Below are 25,117 nucleotides of genomic sequence, written 5' to 3'. Positions count from 1 at the left end.
AAAGCTATTATATGATGCTAATTGATTTATTTTAAAAGTCTATTCCATTTAAAATAAAGTTGAATAATTTCTTGAGTTCAACCATTTTTTCCTAAACGTTATGAAAAGACTACCACGTACTGGTATTCTCCTACAAAAAAACAAGCAACATTTATTCCAGTAATCTTTCAATATCAGCTGTCATACTCTATGACATCACTTTCTAATGTTTGCCTTGATGGCAAAAGTGTGCTTTGTGAGGAAAGAAAGAACAAATGTACAGTATCATTTTGAACTTCCACGAATAGCATGAAGCCAACAGAATAACAAACATTTGAAACAAGATCTGGGAAAATGGGATCCAAGGGGGTAGGTGGAGATTGTTAAAGCACTCGAAATATTATTTATTTGAACCAAGCAGAGGTACAGGTAAACTGTATTTTTTTCTTTAACAAGCTGTGGATGTGATCTTTGTAACACATCATTAGCCAGTTAGAAATCTCTGCATTTATTCCCAGTAGTGTGTGAATGCTAGGACCTGAGAGAAGTGCCACTGTGTGCAAGTATTCAATTAGTCTGATGTGTTTTACAGAGAATAAAAGCTTTGGGGATTTGTAGCAGCACCAAGGCACTTCATATGCTTCAGAAAAAAATAATGTGACAGGCTTCAGGCCACCAAGGGCGCGGCTGTTTCCCACTTTCCATCTGGCAATGCCTCAGCTCTACCCTTGTTCTTAGAGGTAATGAGCTCACTTTGCTCCATGTTGCTTTGTCCGACTGTGCCCATGTTGGCCTCATAGGTCAAAGCCTTTGAATTACTCATATTCACCTTAGACAATGGCCAAGGGAAATCCGCCTAGAGTCACAGGTAGAATCCCGTCTGCCCAATAATAAGCATTTCCTGTTTGAGCTTTACTTGAGAGCCAGGCATCCAGAAAGATCTTGGAAGGAACGATAACTGTGATGACTCCTAGAAGCCTCGCTGGGGAGGATCAACTGGGAGATGACCATTGGGCTGACCTTGAACACAGTAGAGGGATAATATATTGTGTTAACCCAGAAGGACCTATGAGATGTGGCTGGAATGGAGGACGGCTAAGTTGTTTTGTTAGCTGTATGCCATCACATCCTAACCCAGATAAACAGCTGAACATTGATGGATAAATAGACCTAGATGTGTAATGAATTAATTGGACCAGCCTTCTGTATTACTTCTTCTGTAGCTTTTTCAAAACATGTAGCCACTTCGGGATGGACTGTGCTAAGTGGGCATTTATGAATGGCTTTGGGACAATTGTACGAGCAGTAATCACAGGCTATGCAAATAACCTGGACCTGACTTGACAAACGTAACTTCTAAAGACATACGGTATGAATGCTAGTTCACTACAAATGATGTTGTTAAATGTCTTTCAGGTTCTGTCCATGATACAGAATTGGTTGTATCACCTGTTGAGCTTGTCTTTTGAAAATCTGTCCTTTTTGTCTGTTCCTTTGTGCTCTCCAGTTTTGCCAGTAGGCTTCATAATGAGAGCATACGAACAGAATAATAAAGCCAGGACAAGATGTTCTTTGCTATCCTTGCCGGGAGTTTTTCAGTATTGTGATGTGGACTAGGTCATGGTCATCCTGTCCCTTCAAAAGCCTTTCATATGCTAATTAGAGAATCTTGTAGGGATGGAACAAAGCAAAGACACAGCATGATCAAGTGTATGAGTCTCTTTGCCGGAGAGTGGACAAAAAGGCAGCAGCTATGGAGCAATTAATCTGAGTGCAGTTTCAATAAAGACGGAAATGTTAGGAGTTGTTAATAGCAGTGTGACCTAAATTGAATGTTTTTAAAGAAATGGCGTGTATTCCAATCATTTGGATTTAAAATTAAAGAAGTTAAGTTTGGAAATGAGGAAACACAGCTTTGCTCTGCTGAATAGGCGAATATTTTATTTCTTCCTTCTGAATATTAACTTCCACCTTTCTCCATGGCCATTAGAGGCTGTCTCACTGTCCCTGGCACGCCATGTGCATTGTGTCTGTTCTTAGCCCTGTACAGGCTGTGGACAGCTTATTAAGGAAACCAGCTATCGTCCCGATTCACCCCATGTGTCAATAACTGCAGCAGACTCTCTCTCCTCGCACATCGTTCCCTCTGTTTTACCCGACCCTTTTCCTATCTTCCCTTTGTCATTAGGCCCAGTAATTGGCCCTTCTCCTGTCTGAAAGCTGTCTCCCTTCACATCCTACCCATTGTCTTCCGTTTTATGTCCTGAAGTCTGTTGTTTTGGGTTTTGGGTCATGCGTTACATTTCCACAGGGAGCTTTATGCCACAGGTGGCTGTAGCAATGCTTACTTGACCAGGCCCTGTTTGTAAGATGGACTAACAAGCTTGGATGCCAGTGAGCACTGCCTGACCTGGCAGGATATTTTTAGAGGTGAGCTTGTCAGGGGAGAAAGGGAAGAGGTGAAACTACACAGTGTGTTGAACTGGTGTCACCATGCATCTCAAGGTGGCTTCAGAAAACTTAAAATAAGTCTGCTTATTCAACTAAGCCCTGCTGGTGCAATACCATTTATATTACATAGTAAAAACCCATGAATTGTGTTGCTACTTTTGCTAATTAAATTAATGAAATGGACAAGTACTGTTTACAATAAATGTGTTAAGTATGTGTTTATTGCACGTGCCTCATTTTGCATGTCATTTGACATTGGTATCCTATGGGCCCTATTTTTTGTGAAACTTGATTGAGTTTACAATTGCAACCAACATTTATCTTTAACAATAATCAGGTACTTGACAGCGACATGGAAATGATATATTATATGTTGTCTGTTTGAAATACATGTATTGAAATGTTAAAAAGAAAGTCGGGAACTTAGGTGAGGTTGTGTATATTTGGGATCAAAAATAAATTGCCTTGAGACATCAAGGCGGGTCACAGTGACATGTGTGTAATAAACCTGGATGACTGACTGCCTCTATGGATTTGGTAGAGACATACTTGACTAGTAATTGTGGTGATGTTAAAAGTAGTGGTGTTCCTGTGTAGTCAGCTAGTAGAAGTAGTAGTATTGGTGTGGTTTGTGATAGTAATAGATTATCTTTTTACAAGGTTCTAGCATCATTGCTGTCGGAATAGTGGGTTTCTAACACTTTTCATAACCTGTTTTCCTTCCTGTTACCTGCAAGTCTCTCTTCTCCCCAGTTCACCCATTGTGTATGTCTCTCCCCTGTTGCCCTGAAAAGTCTGTGTCTGTTCTGTTGGATCTCCTATTCCAGTTCATTACCCAACCTCCCTTCACAATGACCCACGCGTCCTGCCCGAGCCTGTGGCCAGTCTGAGAGCCAGCCACTGCAGTCCAGTCTTTTACTTGCTGGACAATGGTAAGAGGAGGGATGTGTCACGGATCTCAGCCTCTTCATGAACATCTGCTTGTGTTTTGATGCAACAAGGGAGGGGCGATGGGAGTATTGGTTTGTTTTTTTGGCAGGTGGTTGGTTCAATGTTGCACCTTGCATGCTAACTCTGCTTCCACACTGTGAGCAACACAATCAGAGGCACATTCATACCTTACACAACCAAACCAAAAAACTATTATATTAAGTGTTTAAGTGTATGGCAAGGGCAAATAACGCTTACTTGTTGACACCTCATGAATAACAGAAATCCATAGCTTGTGCAAAACGGCCCAAAAGTTGATTATAACAATTCAGGGCTTCCCTGTTACTTCAATTTTGATTTCAAAGGTTTAATGTCCAAAGAAAATAGGTGTTGGGTGTATCCTACATTAAAATGTGCAAGTTCTTGAGGCTTCACTGGTAACCCCTGTTTGCTAGCTAGATAGTTAGCAGTTAGCAGTTTGGGCTTACAAATAACTATTTGGGAAAAAAGCCTGGGAAAATCCCACAAATAAGAAACATAGCTTTCACAAAGTCACTATGAATATGTTCAAATACAACGAAACACATTCTAACCCTGAAACGTTCACAATACAATGACAGAGTTGCTTGCAGTGTAAACAAGCTGACAGGAAGTGTGTGTTTTTAGGAGTAGACTATCTGTCACTGCCTTGTCAAAATGTTCCATGCGTTTGTGCGATTGCTGGTGTTGCATTATCTCTCTGCCCAGGCTGCAGGGGGTTTGACATTGTGTTGTTTGTTGTATACGTGCCAGATGCGGGCTTTGAACTTCAATCATCATTGGCCAATACACTGCAAGGCAGACGGGCTTGGGAAGGGTGAGGGGTTGTATTCCAACCGGGTACCTCTCCTCCTCAATTGTCTCGGACTCTTGTGATTCATTCTCTGTGACGTTAATCATTGTGCCTCCACTGGAACTACATTTCTTTACCGTAAAAAGCAACATGCTACTTTACATGTCAGAGTCTCTCTTATTGTGTCTCTCTTACTGTGTGTCGATAAACCCATCTCATTATCAACTTGGCTAACATTCATCGCTGTCTCGTCTAACTAACTGCATGGTGTCCAATATTTGGCTCGCTGCAGTGCCTTTTAATATGACTGCAGCTTGCTTTGTACGTTTATCAGTGTTGTTGTCCAACATTACCCCCATATATGACCTTAGCACTTTGTGCATTGCTATGATTCAGTCTCATAAACTCCCCTATACAAATAGCGAAGTGTCTATAAGTTGATTCGTCGGGTTCATCATTTTGGTCCAGACTGATATATATCAAAAATTATAGGATGGATTGCCGTGATTTACAGACTGATTTACAGTGAAACATTCATGATCCCTATAGGATGAACCCTACTGACCTTGGTGTTCCCCTGATGTTTCAACTAGCAACAGCATGAGTTTAAAATGTGATGTTTTTTATTTCAATATCTTGACAGCTTTGGGATGGAAAATGGTCAAATGCTGAAAAGCTCACCTTAGATTATGAAACGTCATACCTGCTACACAACAGCACGGTTGTATCGTCACTATGATTAACATGTTAGTATGCTGACATTAACATTTAACTCAAAGCACCGCCTCACAGAGCTGCTAACATGGATCTAGATTCTTAATCTTGTTAACCCCTTAATCTAACAGCGGGTTTTATCTTCAAAGGCATTGATCTCACTGGCATCGATTGTAGAAACACAGTAGACATCTGTGGGATCATAAAAGCACTTTTGAAGGTGAAACACACGGCTTAATATGTGGTTACGAGTGATATGTGACTAATCACAGATTTGTTTATTGGACACACTGCTAAGTTCACACATGGGGTTAGTCTAACATAAAGTGTTGTGTAAAGTGTTTTATATTGTCACATAAGATACTAACAAGATACCCATATGGAGCTAAAGGTACTCCAACCATGAAATAAAGCACATGAATTATAGAAAATATCATTTAAGTAGAAAATGTTGCCATATTTAGGTACATTATTGTAATGTTGCTCAACCGGCCAAAGTTAGGCTGTATGTTTAGTGAGCATGTCGTATAAGGCAGGACAGCAGCTGCAAAAACAACGGCTGTAATTGTTTGGTTAGTTATTGTTCATATTCACAATAGACCACCCATTTATGAAGCATTAATGCAGCCACTGAGCTATTAAACAGAGGAACATCTGTGTGCAACAGGTTTATGATGAGACTGTATCCCTAACACTGCACGTTTCATGTGGTTGAGGGAGGCAGCATCTGGCCACCGCAGATTATTATGAAAACCACACACGCAGAGAGCTCCTCTATTATCTCATTAGCAACACTAATTGAAATGGCTATACTTACTCCGGGGGAAAATGGAAACAGGAATTCATTGATTGAGAAATTAAGTTAGAGCACCATAACACTGCATTTTCCTCAATAAAGGATATGCATTGTTCCTCAAAATGCCCTTTGAAAATGAGCATCCTACATGGTCCTTCAGAGAAAATAATAATAATGGAATTACATGTATTTCATTACGGTAGATACAAAAAGATTTCCCTCCAGTACAATGTCTTCTGCTGTACTTCTTTTTATGGTACTGTATGGAGAAAGGATTGAAACCATGAGTCAACGTTTTTGTTTTTTTAGGAATCCTCATTGATTCCTTGATTGTAAAGTGGTCAGAATAATAAATAATGCAAATTCATGATCATGCTGTTTTCCTTGGTGTCATGAATTGTATCAGAAGTCTTGTAAACACCATCCCTTGTCTCCCACATGTCAAATTAATCATTCAACACAAAGAAACAATGAAATATTGCCTTCTTTTTGAGGGGGAAACCGAACCATAACATCTCAAGTTCGACCTTTGCAGTTTTTTACTTACTGCAAAATGCTTGCAAAATGTGTTTTGAAAAAGTTATTTTGTTATCCTCACTGTCTGACTGTGATTTTGTATTGACACCCTGTGGTGTCACCCTGTTTATTTGTTCAGTAAAGACCTTTAGCAGAGTCATTCAGATTGTTGATGTCTGCCGTTAATGAGCAATTACATCTAATATATCGTCTTGCCTTGTTGCAGTCCAACAAGACAATTACCATTTAGTTTTAAGACATACATTCTCAGAATGTTGATATCTAGGTCAGTTAAGTTGACCCACTGTAGATATTGTAGAGATAGCTGGGAATACTGGCCTGGGACAAGAACGGAGCATGTCTTTTGTAAACATGCCTGCCGTGTTCAACTGCAACAATTTGCATGTTCTGTTTCTTAGTTCATTTGAGTGATTTCCATTTTGTTTTGTTTGAGGTTTTTTATTTTTGTTTTGCACCTTGGTTTGTCATTGTTTTACTTATATTACTCCTACTTTATTTTGTATCATTTATTTTTTTTATTTGAAGGGATTAACTGGTGCTTTGTTTCCTATTCTTTTGTTTCAGTAAAGGGACCCGGCAGAAAGTTAAGTCTGCCGACAGATCTTAAGACTGATCTTGGTACGGTAGGCGAAAGCCAGCAGTTTTCACTTAATTTCCTTTGAGTCATTTAGTTTGTGCTTTTGTCATGTTTTCAAGGCTTTAGTGGTTTTTATTCTCACTCAAACTTTCTCCCTTCAGTTTACTTGTCACTTCTTCTCCTGTTCTACCAGCCCATGATGGACTGAAGTGTTTGTCCATGTTGCCCTTTAATGTATTTTGATTTGATTAAAACCTTCTGTATTCTCTACATTTTGCAAGTGTTTATAAAGGTGATTTGTAAATCATGCCCATATTTAAATTTGAGGTTTTCTATCGCTTTATCATGATTGGACCATCTTCTGATGTTACACTTCATTGACAGCCTTGCTCTACAGTGGTTGGATCACTCGCTTCCTCTGTCATTGTTACTGGATCATTTATCTCTTAAACTGTCTTTTGACTGGATCATCTGCATTCCAGAAACTGAGGGTCTCCTCCCATTCATCTCTTCTGCTGACACATCTTGATCTCAGGTTCCTTCGCTCTGCTTCTGCAGACTGCTGCTTCACACATGCTGTCCCCTATTCCAACTTCTGCTTCTCTAACACGCAATGTGCCAGTGCCTAATTATTCCTGTGACTTGCCTCATTTAATGACTTTCTTTTACCTGACAGGTACACCAAATGCTTTTCTTTTTGAAACTTGTTATAGCTAGTTCAGCCAATGTTGACAATGAGAACATTAACTAAACTTCTAAATCCAATTTTGAGAAGATTAACGCGCTCAAATGTATATTTGTAGAAAAAATGAAAGCAATATGGAAAGCTTTGGGTTATGCAAATGATCTTTGTCAGAACAGGGTGTTACAGAGAGTATGACTCTGAAGTGTGTGTGTCTGTGTATATACGCAATAGTGTGTGCACTAAGTGATGGATAAGTGCAGTAAACTGTTTGTTGGGGAGTGTGTACATTCTTTGTGTTACCAGTTTCCTGCAGAACATTTTGAGGCAAATTAATAATGTGCTGCCTGCCTTATTGAAACTCACAGTTACAAAACATTAAGACAGATACACAGCGCCTGTATTGGTCTGTTCTGCAGTGTTCAATCTCTGCATTGCCTCACCTTGTCCTGCTGTGAAACTGGGCGAGTGTTGCACGCGTACTGGGAGGCGCCCCAGAGTTTTTCATCAACACTTTGAAATTGAATCATTTGTGCATCAACTGGCTGAACAGGAGACATGTTTGATGTGACAGACGTATGATCTGTGCCAAACACTGGGCAGACATCGACAAGAGAGTATCAATCCTTGTTTCTACTAATTATCATAATGCTAATTATCCTTTTGCTTCATGAGTTTTAACAAAAGAACATTTCTGTGAGGAAGGGTTTCATCAGATGGGCCTGTCAACGCTAAAGTGTTTTCAATTTGGTTTTCTGCCACAAGAATGCCATTAAAGAAAAGGGCACTGTTTTATTTACTCGTCTCTGAAGACAAGTGAGAAGAGTACTGAGGCAGTAGGTATCATTAGGTTTTAATTACGGCTGTTTTGGCAGTGCTTTTGTCCAAACTGCGGACAACAAAGAACCGCAGAGTGCCCTTGTCTCATTAATAAGGTTTGGCTCTAAACTATTGATTGTGCCCACACACTGTACATTAAGGACAAAGCCACCAACAAACTCAATCCCTGAGGGGAGGCCATGCAAGGATACAATTCCAGAAAGCAACAAGTGTTTCCTGTCACCACCATCTGTGGCTAATTTGAATGTCTTTTTTTAAAGAAGCGAACATTAGATTATTTTTGTTTTCTTGCTCTATTACTTGAACTATACTTGTAGCCTTTTGCCATGAATCAACATGTAGTAATAATAATGTTGAACAGCTACCATTCTTAAAAATAAATAAATAGTTTCTTGAAAATGAACAACAATACAAAAGAATCAAAGAAGACGCGAAGTGGAGATGAAACAAGCCTGTTTTTGTTTGATTTGTGTTCCCGGCACTGACCAGATGAAACTGCATTCACGATTTGCATTTTGCTCCCTTTACTGTTGCCCCAGCCTCTCTTTCTCTTCCCTACTCATACTTACTTCAGACCACTCTCCAGCCCTGTTTCACTCACTCGCTTTACCTTTCTCTGTCACCTGCATATTTCTTAATAACAACGTACAATCGGCTTGCTCCTCTTACACTGCAAACATATCCATCTTCATAGGTCAAGTAGTATAATGCTGAAAAGATTAGATATTAAGTTGGCATTTTTAAAAAGATAGCCAAACTCCAAATAGGGTGAGGGCGATCCGTAGGCTATGTGTCATTGAAAGCTGCATTATGAATAAGTAAAAAGATCTCTCCCCTTATTTGAAGACTTGTAAGGACATATGGAGATGGATATTGCGGCATAGGATAGGAATATTTTTGAATGTTTTCTTTCCCTCCTTGTATTGTTTGCTAATGCTTTGCCGTTGTTACAGATCATGTCAATGGACATTGCACTAGCCCCACCTCCCAGCCCTCGGCAGGGAAGCCTCGTGTCCCGATGGGTCCCGAGGGGCCACGGCTTACCCGCAGAGGCCCTGGCCGACCGCCCTTCCGCAAGGCCCAGTCTGCTGCTTGCATGGAGATCTCTTTGCCTGTGTCCCACACTGAAGGTGTGTGCTTGTCTTCCCAACTCCCGTCCCTTAACCTCTTTAACATACCCTCCCTCATAACAAGTGCATGCCATCCTCCCTCCCTGGGGTAAGTGGATTAAAGCTTGATATAAAGTTAACACAAGACAAGTGTATGCTAATGCAAGTTAGCAGCATAGAAACTTAACAACTAGGTTCAATATACTCATTTTATTTTTTGTTCGCTAAAGCCCTTCAACAAACAGTGATTGCCCAATCTTTCCTTAGCAGGGACCAAACACACCAGGTCTTTTGACACTTTGGCTTTCACTGTAGTACACGCAATACGTGGAGTTTGTGGTGTACATTTCTTAGCCATTAGTGTCCATTTAGCTAGCTAGGAAGTTACTGCTGGAAAAATCCAAAAGGGACAGTTGTAATTAAGTCAGACACAAGTTCCTTAGTAAGTATCATCATTACTAGCTAGGAAGCTAATGCTGGTATTTTAATCATCAAATTAGATTTTCCAATAAAAAACACAAGCTCATGTGTTAGGAATTGTGTAAACCATTTGTCTGTCTGATCTTACGTAAGTTGTAACTGTTAGCATGGCCACATAATTTACCACCTACAGTAGTCAGCTACACACACAGTAACCAATATTAACTGTAAAGCCCTACAAGATTAACTTTTTTGTAACGAGTAAGCTGAACAATAAATTGTTAGCCTGAAAAAAGAATACATGATGAACATGAAACATTCCTGCCATCCATGTTGGTTTTTGATTGTTTACATTGATATTTCTTTAAAGAGATGAACTCTGCAACTTGCATTAGCATCCCCTTTCAACATTTGGACCAGAGGTTCAGCTTCTCTTGAATGCAAGAAACGGCCCTTGCATTGTGTCCCTTACCAATGTTTCTTGTGTGGACTGTGTCCTTGGCCTGTAGGCGGGTGCAATATTGAGTGTTTTAACCAATTCATTGTTACTTTTTTCTATTGTTTTTTCCACATCTGCATCAAAATGACCTTCAATGTAACGTTTAAAGCAGCGCTGATGAGTTAGCCATGAATCTCACAATGAACTTTCTCCCACCAAGGGAAGATTTCTGCATTTGTTCAGTTTTTTAGGTACAAATCTTGCTGTTTATCTAGTGTGGCCACACCTCCTGACCTACTAAAAATCTACATATTCGAGAAAAACTATTACAGTCCTCCTATAGTTAATTTGTTTGTTATTGAGAACACCTTTTTTATACTGCAATTAACATCCATTATTTGTGTTGGTTTTGTTATTTTTCTTCAATGGTCCATGTATGTTTCTATGTCTGTGTGTGTGTGTGTGTGTGTGTGTGTGTGTGTGTGTGTGTGTGTGGTGCAAAGAGGTGTTTCTGTGCTTTTATAGCTAATATTGCCCATTCATCTGATTTAAGCCTAACATGATAAAACACCTTCCTCATTTTCAAAAGAGATTACATTGGCTCTTACTTGTAGACTTGAAATAGGAAGAAACGTGGTTTATACTTAAGCTTTTTTGTTTGATATAATCCATCTTTCTTCACAACAATGGATAGCGAAAACAGAAGAAAAGTTGGAACATAAAATGAGACTCTCAGCGGTGTAATTTTAAGCTATTGACCTCAGAACTGACACAGAAATGGGCCCTGTCAGGATTCTACATCAATATCTAATCACACAGTATGTATGAAATCTGGCACTTAGTCTGTCACCGCAAGGCGACTTTGAATAAACAACATCCTCCCCCAGACAGAGATGAGACGTTCATTCTTTCATCTTAATAGGAATTCTGACATTCTCTTGCCATTTTGGACATTTCATTTCTCACTCTTGCACTCCAAACTAGATATTTTCTTTAAGTGGAGTAAGCCACTGCAAAATATCAATTGGCATTTTCAGAAGCTGAACTTTACATGTACACAATGATTAATGATGCTGGAGGATTTTCTGAGGGTGGAGGAAATAAAATGGCAGACACCGCCCAAAGACACTTAGGTTTCGGAACCACTTATAAACTATAAAAAGTGACAGAAATGATGATTGGCCCTCGAGGCAAAGAAGCTGTTTAGCACCACGGACATGCTCTAATTTAAAGTTAGAAAATGAAAAATGATTCTGCCGCCTTAAAGCAGCAGAATGTGAAACAGAATATGGTCTGGGAGAAAATGTCCATCCAGTCAAGGTTTTCACAATCGATCAAACTTTAGCCACGCTGCGCTATCAACAACATTATGTTGCTGACTTATCAACCTGGTGCACCATCAGCACTGCATTGCCTTGATTTTGTGCTGAGGCATCATACATAAATTAAGTTGTGTCACTAAGGAGAGAACACTTCTAGTAGGCTCTGGCTGTGCAGGTCCCTCACTCATGGTCCAGTATGTATTTGCTCTGTCAGATTAACCAAAAGTCTCTGGTCACAAAAGGCTAATCTCGGAGGCTTTAACACTGTGACAGATCCCAAAGTGTCCCAGTTACTGTAGCCGCCCTGCTAGCTCATCCACAATCTTGGCAGTTGGAGTTAAGAGCATGTTACATGAGTTTCAATTTGAGTCAACACACATATTGTGCAGTCTTTGGAGGGTTTTAACACATGCAGAGTATATGCTAAGTAATAAACACCATAGGTGCTGTTGTCAGAGTTGACCCTTTTACACCAATTCTGCAATTAGATTCACACAGCATTCTTCATCGACCTCATTATACAACACTGACCTGGCGCCGAGAGGGAAGTAGTTTTTCATTAGCACAAGCTGAATGTTTTATTAAAGCACACCGCCTGGGCTGCAGCTGCTCTACCAAGCAAATAAATGCAGACAATAGTAGAATTATTTTTTTCACAGTTGATTAAATGCTCTAAAACCTCTTAAAACACATTTATTAAACTGACTTTTTAGGTAATTTAACATGAAACTCAGATCGGATTTTGCAGCATAGCATCTTAATATTTGAAGTAGCAAAATAGAGAATCTCACACAGGTAGACAGGGATTGATGTACCTGATAGGCCATTAAACGTACTTACTAATGGAGTACTTAATTGTAAAATAGCCTGTTTTGGCATCTCAATCGTGCGTTTAGTGTCACTGGTTCTGGTCAGTTAGTATTGCCATGTTCCTAAGATACACCAGGTTATTGCAACCTAGTGTATTGTAATTCAAATCGATGTTTCACTCAGCACTGTGTGTTGCTCAGCTAGCTGAGTTAAAAGGAACTCTATTAGAGAAAGCTCTGCGGCTCCTGTCTGACATTAAAGCATCATGTAGTTGTGTGTTTAAGGGTTAACCTCCACAGTCTCCTACTCTTATAGTGCTGAACAACTCTGGCCTAAATCAATTGGCAGTGGTCATCTCAAGCCCAAAGGTTTTTGGTCGTTTTATTTTCTATACACCAAATGCTGCATTATATTTCATTTGACCCTACAAAATCCTCCTGTGTTCCAAAGAAATAGCTGATTCATTGTAATAATCTTTCTAATAACCCCTGTGGATGGCATTGGGTTAAACCTTTCCCACTGGACACACTAACTTCTGACCAAAATATCAACCCGACACGCATGATATTGCATAATTTAGAAAGCAACTTGCTGTGAAGTTTTCTGAGCACACTCCTGCTTCCAACACATACTGTGAGTATAATGTATATTCGTCCAACCAGGCACCACTCGCGGGGCTCTAGAACAGGGGTTTCAAACTCAAGGCCCGGGGGCCAAATCCGGCCCGCGACTTCTTTTTATGTGGCCCGCAAGATCTTGCAAATAATATAATACGTTTATTATATGGTTACATGCCCCTTTACAGAAGCAGGTTGCCCATAAACTACATGTCCCACAATGCATCTCGTTTTGTGACATGCCACCGAAGAGACTTGCAATTATTTGCCCTGGACTTCTGCTTTCAAATGTAGTTAGTTATTACCCTACCCGATAATAATCCAATTCAGAGGCAATAATGTAATATAATACATTATTTTATATATATATTATATATTTATATATGTATATTTATATAGTTACAACCGGCCCTTTGTGTGCAACCATAATGCTAATGTGGCCCGCGATGAAATTGAGTTTGACACCCCTGCTCTAGAACAATAATGAATAATAATAATACAGTTTGTCTTCCCTTGGCCAGCGTAACACATTACCTGCAGACTGTATGTGTTTCAGATTCATTGACACATTTATGCTGTATCAATCGATAGAAACATCTGCCTCTTATATAATGGAATATCCAGAACTATATATCAATATTTAAATGTGTTGCTGTGTTTTCCTTTAAGCACTCTACAGCTTTTGAATCTGCTTTAGAAGAATTCCGATAGTTTGTAGGATCCACCGCATCCATCACTTTAGAATGTATGATGCAGTCAAATGACATTAATCACATGTAAGCAATAAGAGCTGCATGTGATACAAGTACGAATCAAATGGCAAAACTGACAACATCCTTAGTCCCAACCCAGACCGCAGTTTGTGTTTATTATGCGTGAACAGTCGCTTTTCTCAGCAGACCGTTGGATATTTTCTATCTGTGTCCTACCCTTGGCACTGTTGTTTATCAGTTTCACTGGGTTACCACAGTGAAGAGCCAGCAGGATCACTGGAATAATTAAAGGTCAGCAAGCGTTGCGAGAGATGAGGCCGATGTTAATGAGGCCTGCATGCCAGGCGAGGAGACAGAGGAGGGAAATGGCATGGGAAGCCACACTCAATGTACAGTAAATACTTCCATCTGTGAGGCAGCACACCTATTAAATATTGAAGACAGACTGTATGATACTGTTAGCATTCCCATTTGGTTATAAAAACCGGGAGTGGTTGTTTAAGAATATAAAAACCCATGAAATAGAGAGCGTGTTTTTTTTTCTTTTTACCTAGTGAGAGAGAGGAATTGATATTTCCTCGCAGTGTTAGCCTTAAATGAAGTATAACCCGCAATTTTCCAGATTCACATCATATTACAATAAATGAAATGTGTTTTTACTGCACATAGCTGAGGCTTTTTCTAAAGGCACTCGGGTCTACTCTCACACACACATAGAATAATGTTTGACTGCATGAAAAAAACTGCACAGAACCTTCTTTTCTAAAGATTTAATGATAAAAAAATTCCCTGACAAATATATGCAATTAACTACCTTATCATAATCGTATAAATGTTACATTTTGTGGATTAAAGATCTCTTCAATTCCCTATAAACCACACAATGAAATCCTAGAAAATGTATCTGGCACAGTAAATATATTGATGTGTCTTGGCATTAAAGCATCAGCTGGCACAGTCATGTACCCATTCTTTGGTGGTAGAAACCGCTGTGAAGTCTCCAGGTGTCTGTCCTTGTCTCTCTACACTTGTGTGGGTGTATGTGCGTGTACCGCTGTATAAATCTGGCACTGTCTGTCTGTCTCACCTCTTCAGATTGTATGCCGTCCGTTATCACCTCCCTAACACTGCCTTGCCTGCTTCTAGCTCCCTGTCAGGGCCCCTCCAGGGGTCCCTGTGTCCTGTCAGAGAACCACCGTGCCTGACTTTCATTAGCCAGCCCCCCAAAGGGTCGCTCACACAACATAAACACACCCCAGCGACACACGGCAAAACCGAGCTGCTGCTGCTGCCAAGACTTACAGCAAAAAGGCTATTTTCTCTTTCCTTCCTGTCCAGCAGTGTTGTCACGACACCAGACTTAAACATTTGTTAATACAGTGTGTTGATAGTAATACTGCTCTCCTACTGTGGTAAACAAGAAAAAAACTGAATTTCCATTTTTTAACGATGTCCTTTGAAGTACGTTTTGAGCCGGATTGAATTTGTTACATATTTGGTTTTACAGAGAGTTAAACTTGGATCATCTCAACAGCAGTGTCAAAGAAAGCAGTATGCAAATGATGTTATGCAACAGTGCTGCACATTACTGTAGCTCCTCAACGACCACACTGGACTAAAGGATGCTTTATCAGAGTTTTCACAACATGGACTCCTGCCAGCAGTGTTTATCTGAGCAGATGGTGCTTGAAAAGGGTTTGAATAGAAGATGGAAGCACGTAGAGGTTGTGTGGCCACGAGAATTATAGATGAGAGGACACTTTTTCAGTCTCACTCTCTTTTTCTGTCTCTGAATATATTTGAAGCAATCCCTCTCCACTCAGTTGCTTCTCTTTCTCTCTTTCTCCTTCTGTCATTCTCTGGTTCTGCTGTTCATATGTCCGTCTTGTCTGTTTTTGGCTGTGTGTGTGTGTGTGTGTGTGTGTGTGTGTGTGTGTGTGTGTGTGTGTGTGTGTGTGTGTGTGTGTGTGTGTGTGTGTGTGTGTGTGTGTGTGTGTGTGTTGTGTGTGTGTGTGTGTGTGTGTGTGTGTGTGTTTTCGGGCATGGCGGGGTGTGGTCTGTTATTTATGGGGGTTCATGTTGTGGGGTACTAGTAGGTTATGCGTCCAGGAGGGCAATGCTTCAGCAGTTTCACGGAGTCACTATGTACTCCCATGACGAGCATCACAGCACCCCCCCCTACAGCTGGACTGACAAAGGTAAGGGGGCTTCGGCCCAAAAACCATCAACTGCTGTCCTGCTAATGATTCCACGTCAGTCCGTCCGTCCGTCAGTATGTCAGTCCGTCCTGTGGCCCTTTTCCGTCTAAAGTGCTTGTTCTTGTACCAGAAAGTAGCAGGGGTGTAAATCCATCTTATACAGCAGTGTTAAGTGTATGATTTGCAGACAGATGGAGTACGCGCCCCCCAATAAAAAGTGGATGTCTTTTTTAAGCCTGTGCAAATGCTCCTGAGAAAAGCATACATCGAACATCCGTCTCATCTGGTTTCCTTTTTGCCTGGCGTGTGCTCGCCGGGCTTTGCACCCATCTGTAGTTTGCCGTTACGTAAAGTATGCACTCTGTGTAACATTAGGCAAGGCATGCAGTACTGCACATTGCCTGGCTCTGAATAATTCAGAAATGCAGCAATACAGAAATACTTTTATGATGGAGGCTTTAAGTACACAATAGAGGACCTGAATGGGTAGCACTCTAACAGAGTTAAAGGACTCTTTGAATGTGTTGTATGTGTGTGCAATAATCTGGTGTGTGTGTGTGTTTGTTCGCAGGATCTGGTGTGAAAATATGTTTCTGTTGAGTGGTCTCTTTCAGTGTATGAAATTGTTTCAGTGGCCTTTTCCTCTGTGTTCCAGTGTTTCACATTTGATACAATTTGCAGATAAATGTGACCTTCAGAATATCTGTCTCCCACGCTTGTTATTACTCCTTACTATGTTTTTCTTTTAACGGCTTGTCCTCTCATACCTGCATTCTTTCTTCTTCTCCCCCCACATTGCTGTTTCCTTCCATAAATCGACCTTTCTCTCTCCTGTTTCCTCTCTCGTCCCCCCTTCCTCTTGCCCTTACGACCCTCTCCTCCTCTTTTTGCATCTTGTCCACCTCTGCCGTGCCTCTTTGTTTGTCCGCTGCCGCTACAGAGAGTCGTGAAAACTCCTTCAGCCGCTCACGCAGTTCCAGCGTGTCGAGCATCGACCGGGACACCAAAGAGGCGATCACCACGCTGCAGTTTGGAGAGTCCTACGGGCGCAAGAACGACGCCCTGCCCAACCCGTGTCTGTGGGTGGGCACCAGCTTAGGCGTGGCCCTTGTCATCCCAATGTCCATTCCCGCAGACCACGAGGAGAGGATGGAGGTACCAGTGACCATGGGCCCCAGCGGTAAGTCCCAGTGAGACGAGATTTCATCAAAAGGGTGTTTTTACCTGTACGGCTCTTAGTCGCACTATTTCATGCAACAACAGGGATACCTGTTGTTGTAGGTTATGCGTCCAGGAGGGCAATGCTTCAGCAGTTTCACGGAGTCACTATGTACTCCCATGACGAGCATCACAGCCCCCCCCCTACAGCTTGCCTGACAAAGGTAAGGGGGCTGAAGACGGTTTTCCACAAAATGATGAGATTTGAATGATCTGGCTAAACTTTGGGCTTGGTAATTAGTTGTGGTAATAATCAAATATCTCAACAAAACATCAAAACAATGGCCTACATTATATATTGAACCACTTAAAACTGATTAGCTCTTGTAAACAAAAAAAAACAAGACATAATAAATCACACGTTAGGAAGAAAGACCTCAAAAATAAAATCTAAATATGATCACTTTAAACTATTCACTCATTTATACAACCAAGCCATAATCCTATTCAGTGGTATTGCATTTTCAATTCAGGGCCTTTTTTATTAAACATACTTCCTGTGGGTTTGAAGCTCCACATGACGGACAATAAGTCTAATGGAGATTTTCAATGCTTGAATTTGCCTGATAAAAATAGAATAATAAAACTGTACTTTATGTTCTACATTTCCCTGTTGCAAAGTGTGTTAGGGATTATAATGGAGCCTATCGTAACTGCTGGCAAAAGTCAAAATAATGGTCAAACTGGCACAAAATGTCCAAAGTTTTGTTAGGCTCATTTTTAGGTACTTTGTAAACAATACATGTACCATCGAACTTAAGCCTTGCATTCATTGTTACTTTATTTATTTTTTGAAACACAGTATGGACATATTGTTGTATTTGTCCTATGTTAGTCTCAGCCAGCTCCTGAGGAAGATATATAAATCTCCACTTTGTTCAGCAGCTAGTTGCTAACAGCTTCTGTCTTCCGTTCCCTGCTGAACAGCAATGCGTTTATCCAAACTCATTTGATCTGAAATCAGTTGCCTGCTGCAAGTGTAGTACTTTTGAAAGTCATATTACTATGATGTGAACTAGCAATTTCACAAACAATGCTAGGAAACACTCACTTTTAAAACGCACTACACTGATCTGAGTACAGGAACATTACCTTTCATCTCAACTCCACTTGTGTGTTTGACACAAAACACCCACTCGGACATTCGAGAAGTGGTGATGCAATGCAAGGCTTTGAAAATAAGAGCAGGTAATTTCCCCAGGAGTTAAGTGCACTTTGTGAAGCTGTGTGAGCAGCATCTAATATACCCTGATTTAGTTATACCAAAGGCTTCTAAAAACCATATTTATTGTGATAAGATAAGAAGTGTTGTCATGGAGAACTTTGTCAGACATTGTTCATGCGTGGTCTTGCATGGAGACATTTTGCGGCCCCATTGAGTAAGCAATCTGACTAGAGAAAAGTGAGCCACTCGAACATGCGTTAGCACTCCAGAAACCCTGCTGTGTGAGGGAAAAGGTCTCTCTTTGTAATCGCAGTTTAAACATCAATAGACCTTCAAATCCAGCCTCTTTGAAGCAGCAGCCATTCTCTTGAGACTGAGCATGCAAGAACAAGGTTTATAACTTGAAGGTCACACACTCAGTTTCAAGGAAATAGAGGTGAATAGAAAGTCAGGTATTGTTGAACCCCTTCCTGTGAATTGTTTGTTCTGCAGTAAATGTTGTATTGAACTTAATTTCTTAGCCTTTGGGACCATCTCGGCTGTGCCTGATATTTGAAACTGGTATATTTTACTTCATGCCTTCCCTCTGTTGACTCTACCCAAAGGCACGGTGCTGATGCTGAAGGGCTCAGTTTTACGATTTGGCTTCTTGGACTGCATGGGATCGCTCATTCAGAGCCCCTACGAGGTTTGGCGGGACCTCAACGGGCCCGAGGACCCTGACCGCGTGCGGAAGCGCAAGCTGGTCCACTTCTCGCCGTCGTCCTCCCAGGACTCCTGCGGAGAGGGACATCTGGCTGTGGTGTGCTCCGAGAGGCAGGCCAAAGTCATCCTGATGCCCTCGCAGTCCGTCCTCTTCGTCCACAACATCACCGAGTCGTCCTTCGTGCTGCGCGCCGACGTGGTGTCTGTGAGCAACAGTGTGTGCCTGGCCTGCTTCTGTGCCAACGGGCACATCATGACTCTCAGGTAAACCGTCTAATTACCTACAATTTACCTGAAATGAACACGGCTTACTTGTTATTTATGTGTTTTTTCTGCCGCTATAACGTTGGCTTGAATCAGAGCTAAAAAATGAATCATACAATAACTTCGATAACACCACTTTAGCTTAGACAATTAAATAGAGTTATTTTACCTGCTATGTTGACCTTTTGCGTTGAGAGTGCCTGCACTGATGATGCATTTAATAACATGCTTCCTTATCACGGGTAAACTGTTCATATTGTAATCAAATGATGAGTATTTAATTTAAACACAACTCTGGAAATAATGTTTTTAATGCAGAAAATATTTGACCGTCATGTTAATACGGAAATATCTTGATTGTATGTTCGGATTTAGAGATTTTAGTTTTCTAAAGGAGATGTACTTATAGTAGTAATAGGTACATTTCAAGATTAAAGACAGCTTTTAGAGATATATATACAATGCAGGTATGAGATTACTGAATTTCCTTTTTTTTGTTGTGGTTTACGCAGTGGAGTAGTTACAATGTGTTCCTCGTCCTGAATCTGTCTATTATTCTTCCGCAGTTTGCCCAGCCTAAGGCCGCTGATGGATGTTAATTACCTGCCTCTGACTGATATGCGCATTGCAAGAACCTTTTGCTTCACCAACGGGGGGCAGGCTCTATACCTCAGCTCCCCCACAGAGATCCAGAGAATTACATACAGCCAGGAGATGTGTGACAACCTGCAGGTTAGCACTGCAGTGTGCTATCCATCCATCTGTCACTCTTATCTCGCTTTTTTATCTACAAGTGTGTTTATCCCTTTATCTGTGACACGCATCATCTCTCAATTTCGCTTTTTGATATCACATTTTGGTTCGGAACATAGAAATGTATTGGAGCAGCAGTAAATAAACAGGTTCTCATTATTCCCACCCTCTGCGAGCTGACCGAGGCCGTTGAAGTGAAATGTCACACTTGTCATGTGGGGTTTGAACTCCACTGGGTTGATTGTGTGGATATAGTTTTACAGTGTGTGTGACTAATGATAACAGGCTCAGTGGAGCTCACATGATGCTGCCATAGTGCCACCTAAAGGCAACAACCATTACTGAAAATGTGTCAAGAAGTTGAGAAAGGGAAGAGAAAAGGAATAAAAATAGGACCCTACGAGTATGATAAATATATGATGAAAAAAATAATCAATACATTTCGGGTGAAGAATTAGAAACATTGTATTAAAGAATTGTTTTCCTCATTGATTTCAGGAGATGCTGGGGGAGCTGTTTACACCCATAGAAACACCAGAGGCCCAGAACAGAGGCTTCCTAAAGGGCTTCTTCGGAGGAAACTCTCATAACTTCGACAGAGAAGAGCTATGTGCGTTTTTTCTCTTTACTCTCTTGTTTCATGTGTGTACTAATCCACTTAAAACAATGTCTCATGTAACTAATACATCTAAAAAGAACCATATGACTCCACCACAGCTAAGCACTACCCTGAGGATCTTTATTTCTATGCCTCCCGTCACCTTTCTTTCGCCTGATGTTGTTGACAGTTGGCGAGGCATCAGCTGGGAAGGCTTCTCGCAGCCTGGCCCAGCACATCCCCGGGCAGGCGGGCATGGAGGGCATGAAGGTGGCAGCGAGCGGGGTGGTGGGGGACCTGGCCCGGGCGCGCATCGCTCTGGACGAGAGAGGCCAGCGGCTGGGGGAGCTGGAGGACCGCACCGCCCTCATGATGAACAGCGCAGACGTCTTCTCCAAACACGCTCATGAGGTGAAAGCAAGATTCATGTGGCACAAAACCAAATATAGCCAGGAAGATTATTTATTTTCAATCATTCAATATTTAATAAAAAAATAAATGTTGGAAAGACGTTGTAAAAAAATGTAATTGTATTTAGGATATGGTTACAGGAAAAATGCACCGTTTGTTTTTTGTATTGCAGAATACATTTTTTATTTAATATGTATACAATTGTTTCAGTTGATTTGAAATTGTAGATTAAATACATAATTACATTTCTAAAACGTAATTTTCATAACAATTTACAGTAATGTGCCAAGGAATCCTATTTTATTCAATCTTATTTGTAAAGAACAGCTCCTGGTGGCTCCAATATTTATTTATTTTGAATTCTACATATAGATACTGATATTTAAAATGCTATATATAAAAGCTTAGAAGAAAAGAAAAACAGTAGTGTTTTCCAAATTAACATAATGCCATAACTGACTGTTTGACTGTTTGTGTCTTTGCCTTTCTACAGCTGATGCTAAAGTGCAAGGACAAGAAGTGGTACCAATTCTAAAAACAGGGAGGAGGTCTGAGGCTGCGCTCGGACTGCTGGGAGCTTAACGCCGGTACAGAGACTTTCACTCTACAAATGAGAGCAATTAAAAGAGAGACTCAGGAGTGACTTTGTCTTTACGGCTTCTGGACTGGCTGCGGCACTGTCACATTGTTGAAGGACGGGGACGTGTTGGTTCCTTGTCGAGACATGTAGTGATGAGGACAGAAAGGAATGGCGATGTTTGATGGTCTGAAGATGGAACTGGAATAATCCGACAAGTCTGTCTGTGCGTGTGTTAGTGTGCGTGTGTTAGTGTGTGTGTGTGGTTGTGTGGGTGTGTGTGGGTGTGCGGGTGTGTGTCTGTGTGGTTGGGTTTTCTGGACCTCACTGTGTAGATACTCAAGATAAGAAACCAACATGAAATGCATGAAACAAAATGGATGACTATTAAAAATATCCAACTGCCATATATAAAGCAGCATGCTACTTTAACAGGAGATACACGAATACAAAAAGTTTTATTTAATGATATAAGCCAACAACAGAACCTATAAAAAACTTTATATTTTTTGAAATATTGACAGAAAACTATATATAAAAAGGGAAATGTATACCTGCATTGCTATTAAGCCAAAACTTGTGTTCCTTTCCCTTTAATTTTGGTTTGTTTTAATTATTTTTTCTTAGTCTCAGCCAATATGTAATGCCACAATATAGATGCACATAGTACGCTTTCTATACACACACTTAGAATAATGCTCTGTTCTTACTCTGGGCTGCACAGGGCAAACACAAATCCGTTGTATTTACACTTACCTCCGCACAGTGTAACCACGCTAATATCACTTTTTCGGCTGCTACTTAACAAAATGATTAAATGATGAGTAATATCTCACATACCCAACTACAGTTGTACGGAAACAGAGAGCAGGTTGTTGTGAGAGAGGCTAAAAGTGTATTGTGGACACAGTGTGTTTATAGCTATAGTATGAACCTATATATTATTCACGTGCCATAAAAAAACGAGATGAGTGGATCCACTCACGGAAAACGTAGTAACAAAGAGCTAACATGTGAAAGTCATCATGTTTCCTGTTTGATCAGAACAGATGAGACATTGAGTTGGACTTGGAGGGCATTTAACAGACTCACAGTTGTCTTTATGAAAAAAAAACGAGGGTGTTTTTTATTTTTGGGGTTTTGCTGGTTCACCATTTTAGTCTTTAGCTGCCTTTGTCAGACGTATGAGTCAAGTGAGCCATTAGGTGTGTGTGTGTGTGTGTGTGTGTGTGTGTGTGTGTGTGTGTGTGTGTGTGTGTGTGTGTGTGTGTGTGTGTGTGTGTGTGTGTGTGTGTGTGTGTGTGTGTGTGTGTGTGTGTGTGTGTGTGTGTGTGTGTGTGTGTGTGTGTGTGTGTGTGTGTGTGTGTGTGTGTGTGTGTGTGTGTGTGTGTGTGTGTGTGTGTGTGTGTGTGTGTGTGTGTGTGAGAGAGAGAGACAGAGAAAGGGTGCCATAAACATGAATGACAACCTCCCATTTCTCTATCCCTCTGTCTTTTAGAAGTTGTGGTTTATGCGTTTTTACCTGAGCTCCTCTCATGATCACAAACAATAATTTAAATGATTGTCAGTGTCTTTGTGACGGAAGTGGAGTTGGAATCACACACGCTACCAACTCCCTTGTGAGTCGTTAATCAGTAAAAGATTCAGGAGAAGTAACAGTATTTTTTTTTCAGTGATGTTCAGATGTGAGTCAGTGAAGAAACTATGTACATGTGTAAAACATTTGCGGCGATTTCATCCGAAGGCAAATATGTTCTTATTTCCGTTCAATATTGTTCTTGATGACTATGATATCCTCTCGTCGCAGTCCTATATTTGATAGTGATGGCCTCTCAACTGAAGGCTCTTGTATGTTAAAAACAACAAAAGTTTCATGATACATGGTTGTGTATCATATTGTGATTGTGTTGTACATGTCAATGGGTAGCCACATGACACGGCAAACAGCATTAACTGAGGAGGATATTTTGTACTTGTGTATATGTCTGTATCTTGACTCGATCTGAAAAACCAAACAGAGGATTATTGATATTCATTTCTCACACATCAGGCCTTTGTGAACACGAGCATTAACACTTAGAAAGCGTTGCGCCTTGACCATGTTGACGTCACTCCCACATGAAATATGCACAGCGACACATACGCTCAAAACCTGAAAAAATAATACTTTAATCTATCTGCATTGCTAGTCATTTCTGCTGAGGCATTTCTTCAGTTTAAATTGCCTTCAAACCCATGTTTTCTTCCACCACACCCGACCTGAAATCCCTAAAGCAGTGCCATGCAGATTTTTGAAATTACACATGATTTGATTGAATGAGGTGTCTTAAACATGTCAGAAAAAATAAATGACTCTCCTATCTCTGTACCGTTAATGAGATTTGTGTTCAGTGCAGTTCTTTCAATGGCAGAGAAAAAAAATCGCAAAAAAACAAAAGGAAATAATAACAAAAAAAATCTGACTTCTACTGACAGGGTGTTTTGTTAGTATGTTTTCGGTTTGTATGTTTTTGGGTTTTATATTACCTGTACAGTTCAATCTTGGGAGGAAGGTGAAACAAAAAATGATAAAAGATAAAGACATTCTCGGGATATTTTTCTCTGTATATGTTGTACCTGTTACTGCTGGTACTGTATTCTGGCTCTGTCTAAATCACTGGGACTCTGTAGTTCCTAACACTGTAGTATTCTGGAAAAGCATTTCTCTGTTTTTCTCAATGATGGCAGCAAAGTTTGTCTTATTTAAATGGATTCTACCACTTTTTGTTCTTATTGATATTATATTAGTGTAATAGAAATTACTTGACAAAAAAGAACTGAAAATATGTTGATGCAAAAGCAAACTGAAATAAACATTGATTGATGTACACATGTTGAGAGCTCTGTGTTTTCTGACTTGCACAAAGTACGACGTTATGAATTACTAAGGATCTTGACATCCTCATATCAAGGATGCTAGCTTGAACGTGGTACTATTATTATTGGTTATTTTTTGTTAATAAAGGTTTATTTTACTTTCAGTGTAATGTTGATGCTTTTTTACTATAAGAAGCAAAATAGTGAGCAAATGATCTCACAAAAAATCTAAGACGTTTCATTAACATGATAGGACATCTGTTGTAGCTGCCTATTAAATAACCTATAGCAATTGTCAAAATGTGTTATGCATCCAACATAGATTTTAATTGTGGGCTGACAAATCTTAAGCAGGTTATATCCATTACATTTCTATTCTAAATGCATCCACTCATGCCACTGCGTAGTAAACGAGCAACTCATTTACTCGAGTATTTTACTTGAGATTAAATTGAATTGAATGCTACTATCTTATTTTAATCCACTAGAATTCTGAGGAAAATATTGTACCTTTTTCTCAAATATATTACATTATTTGACAGCTATTGTAACTAGTTAATTTGAAAATTAAAATTCTCGTGCTAATTAAAATGATGCAACAATC

The 25,117-nt window shown here is 40.3% G+C and overlaps 1 protein-coding gene across 14 annotated transcripts in view; it reads left to right on the top strand.

Moving 5' to 3' along the window:
- Positions 1 to 22,984, top strand: part of stxbp5l (syntaxin binding protein 5-like) — a 208,520-nt gene extending 185,536 nt beyond the window's left edge. For 2 of the 14 annotated variants that reach the window (XM_034212865.1, XM_034212862.1), the window contains 10 exons: positions 3,258 to 3,362; positions 6,804 to 6,857; positions 9,292 to 9,468; positions 15,862 to 15,966; positions 16,907 to 17,146; positions 18,955 to 19,318; positions 19,885 to 20,050; positions 20,570 to 20,681; positions 20,860 to 21,080; positions 21,574 to 22,984. In XM_034212865.1, coding sequence (XP_034068756.1) covers positions 3,258 to 3,362; positions 6,804 to 6,857; positions 9,292 to 9,468; positions 15,862 to 15,966; positions 16,907 to 17,146; positions 18,955 to 19,318; positions 19,885 to 20,050; positions 20,570 to 20,681; positions 20,860 to 21,080; positions 21,574 to 21,615 — 1,586 coding nt within the window. In that variant the 3' untranslated portion in view covers positions 21,616 to 22,984. The remainder of the gene's footprint in view (positions 1 to 3,257; positions 3,363 to 6,803; positions 6,858 to 9,291; positions 9,469 to 15,861; positions 15,967 to 16,906; positions 17,147 to 18,954; positions 19,319 to 19,884; positions 20,051 to 20,569; positions 20,682 to 20,859; positions 21,081 to 21,573) is intronic. The other 12 variants (XM_034212871.1, XM_034212866.1, XM_034212872.1 and 9 more) reach the window with 8 other exon arrangements.
- The last annotated feature ends 2,133 nt before the right edge of the window (positions 22,985 to 25,117 follow it).

Source organism: Gymnodraco acuticeps, unplaced genomic scaffold (genome assembly GCF_902827175.1).
Source record: "Gymnodraco acuticeps unplaced genomic scaffold, fGymAcu1.1, whole genome shotgun sequence".
Classification (NCBI taxonomy): domain Eukaryota; kingdom Metazoa; phylum Chordata; class Actinopteri; order Perciformes; family Bathydraconidae; genus Gymnodraco; species Gymnodraco acuticeps.
The sequence above is the reverse complement of the archived record's forward strand: the minus strand, read 5'-3'. Positions and strand labels throughout refer to the sequence as shown.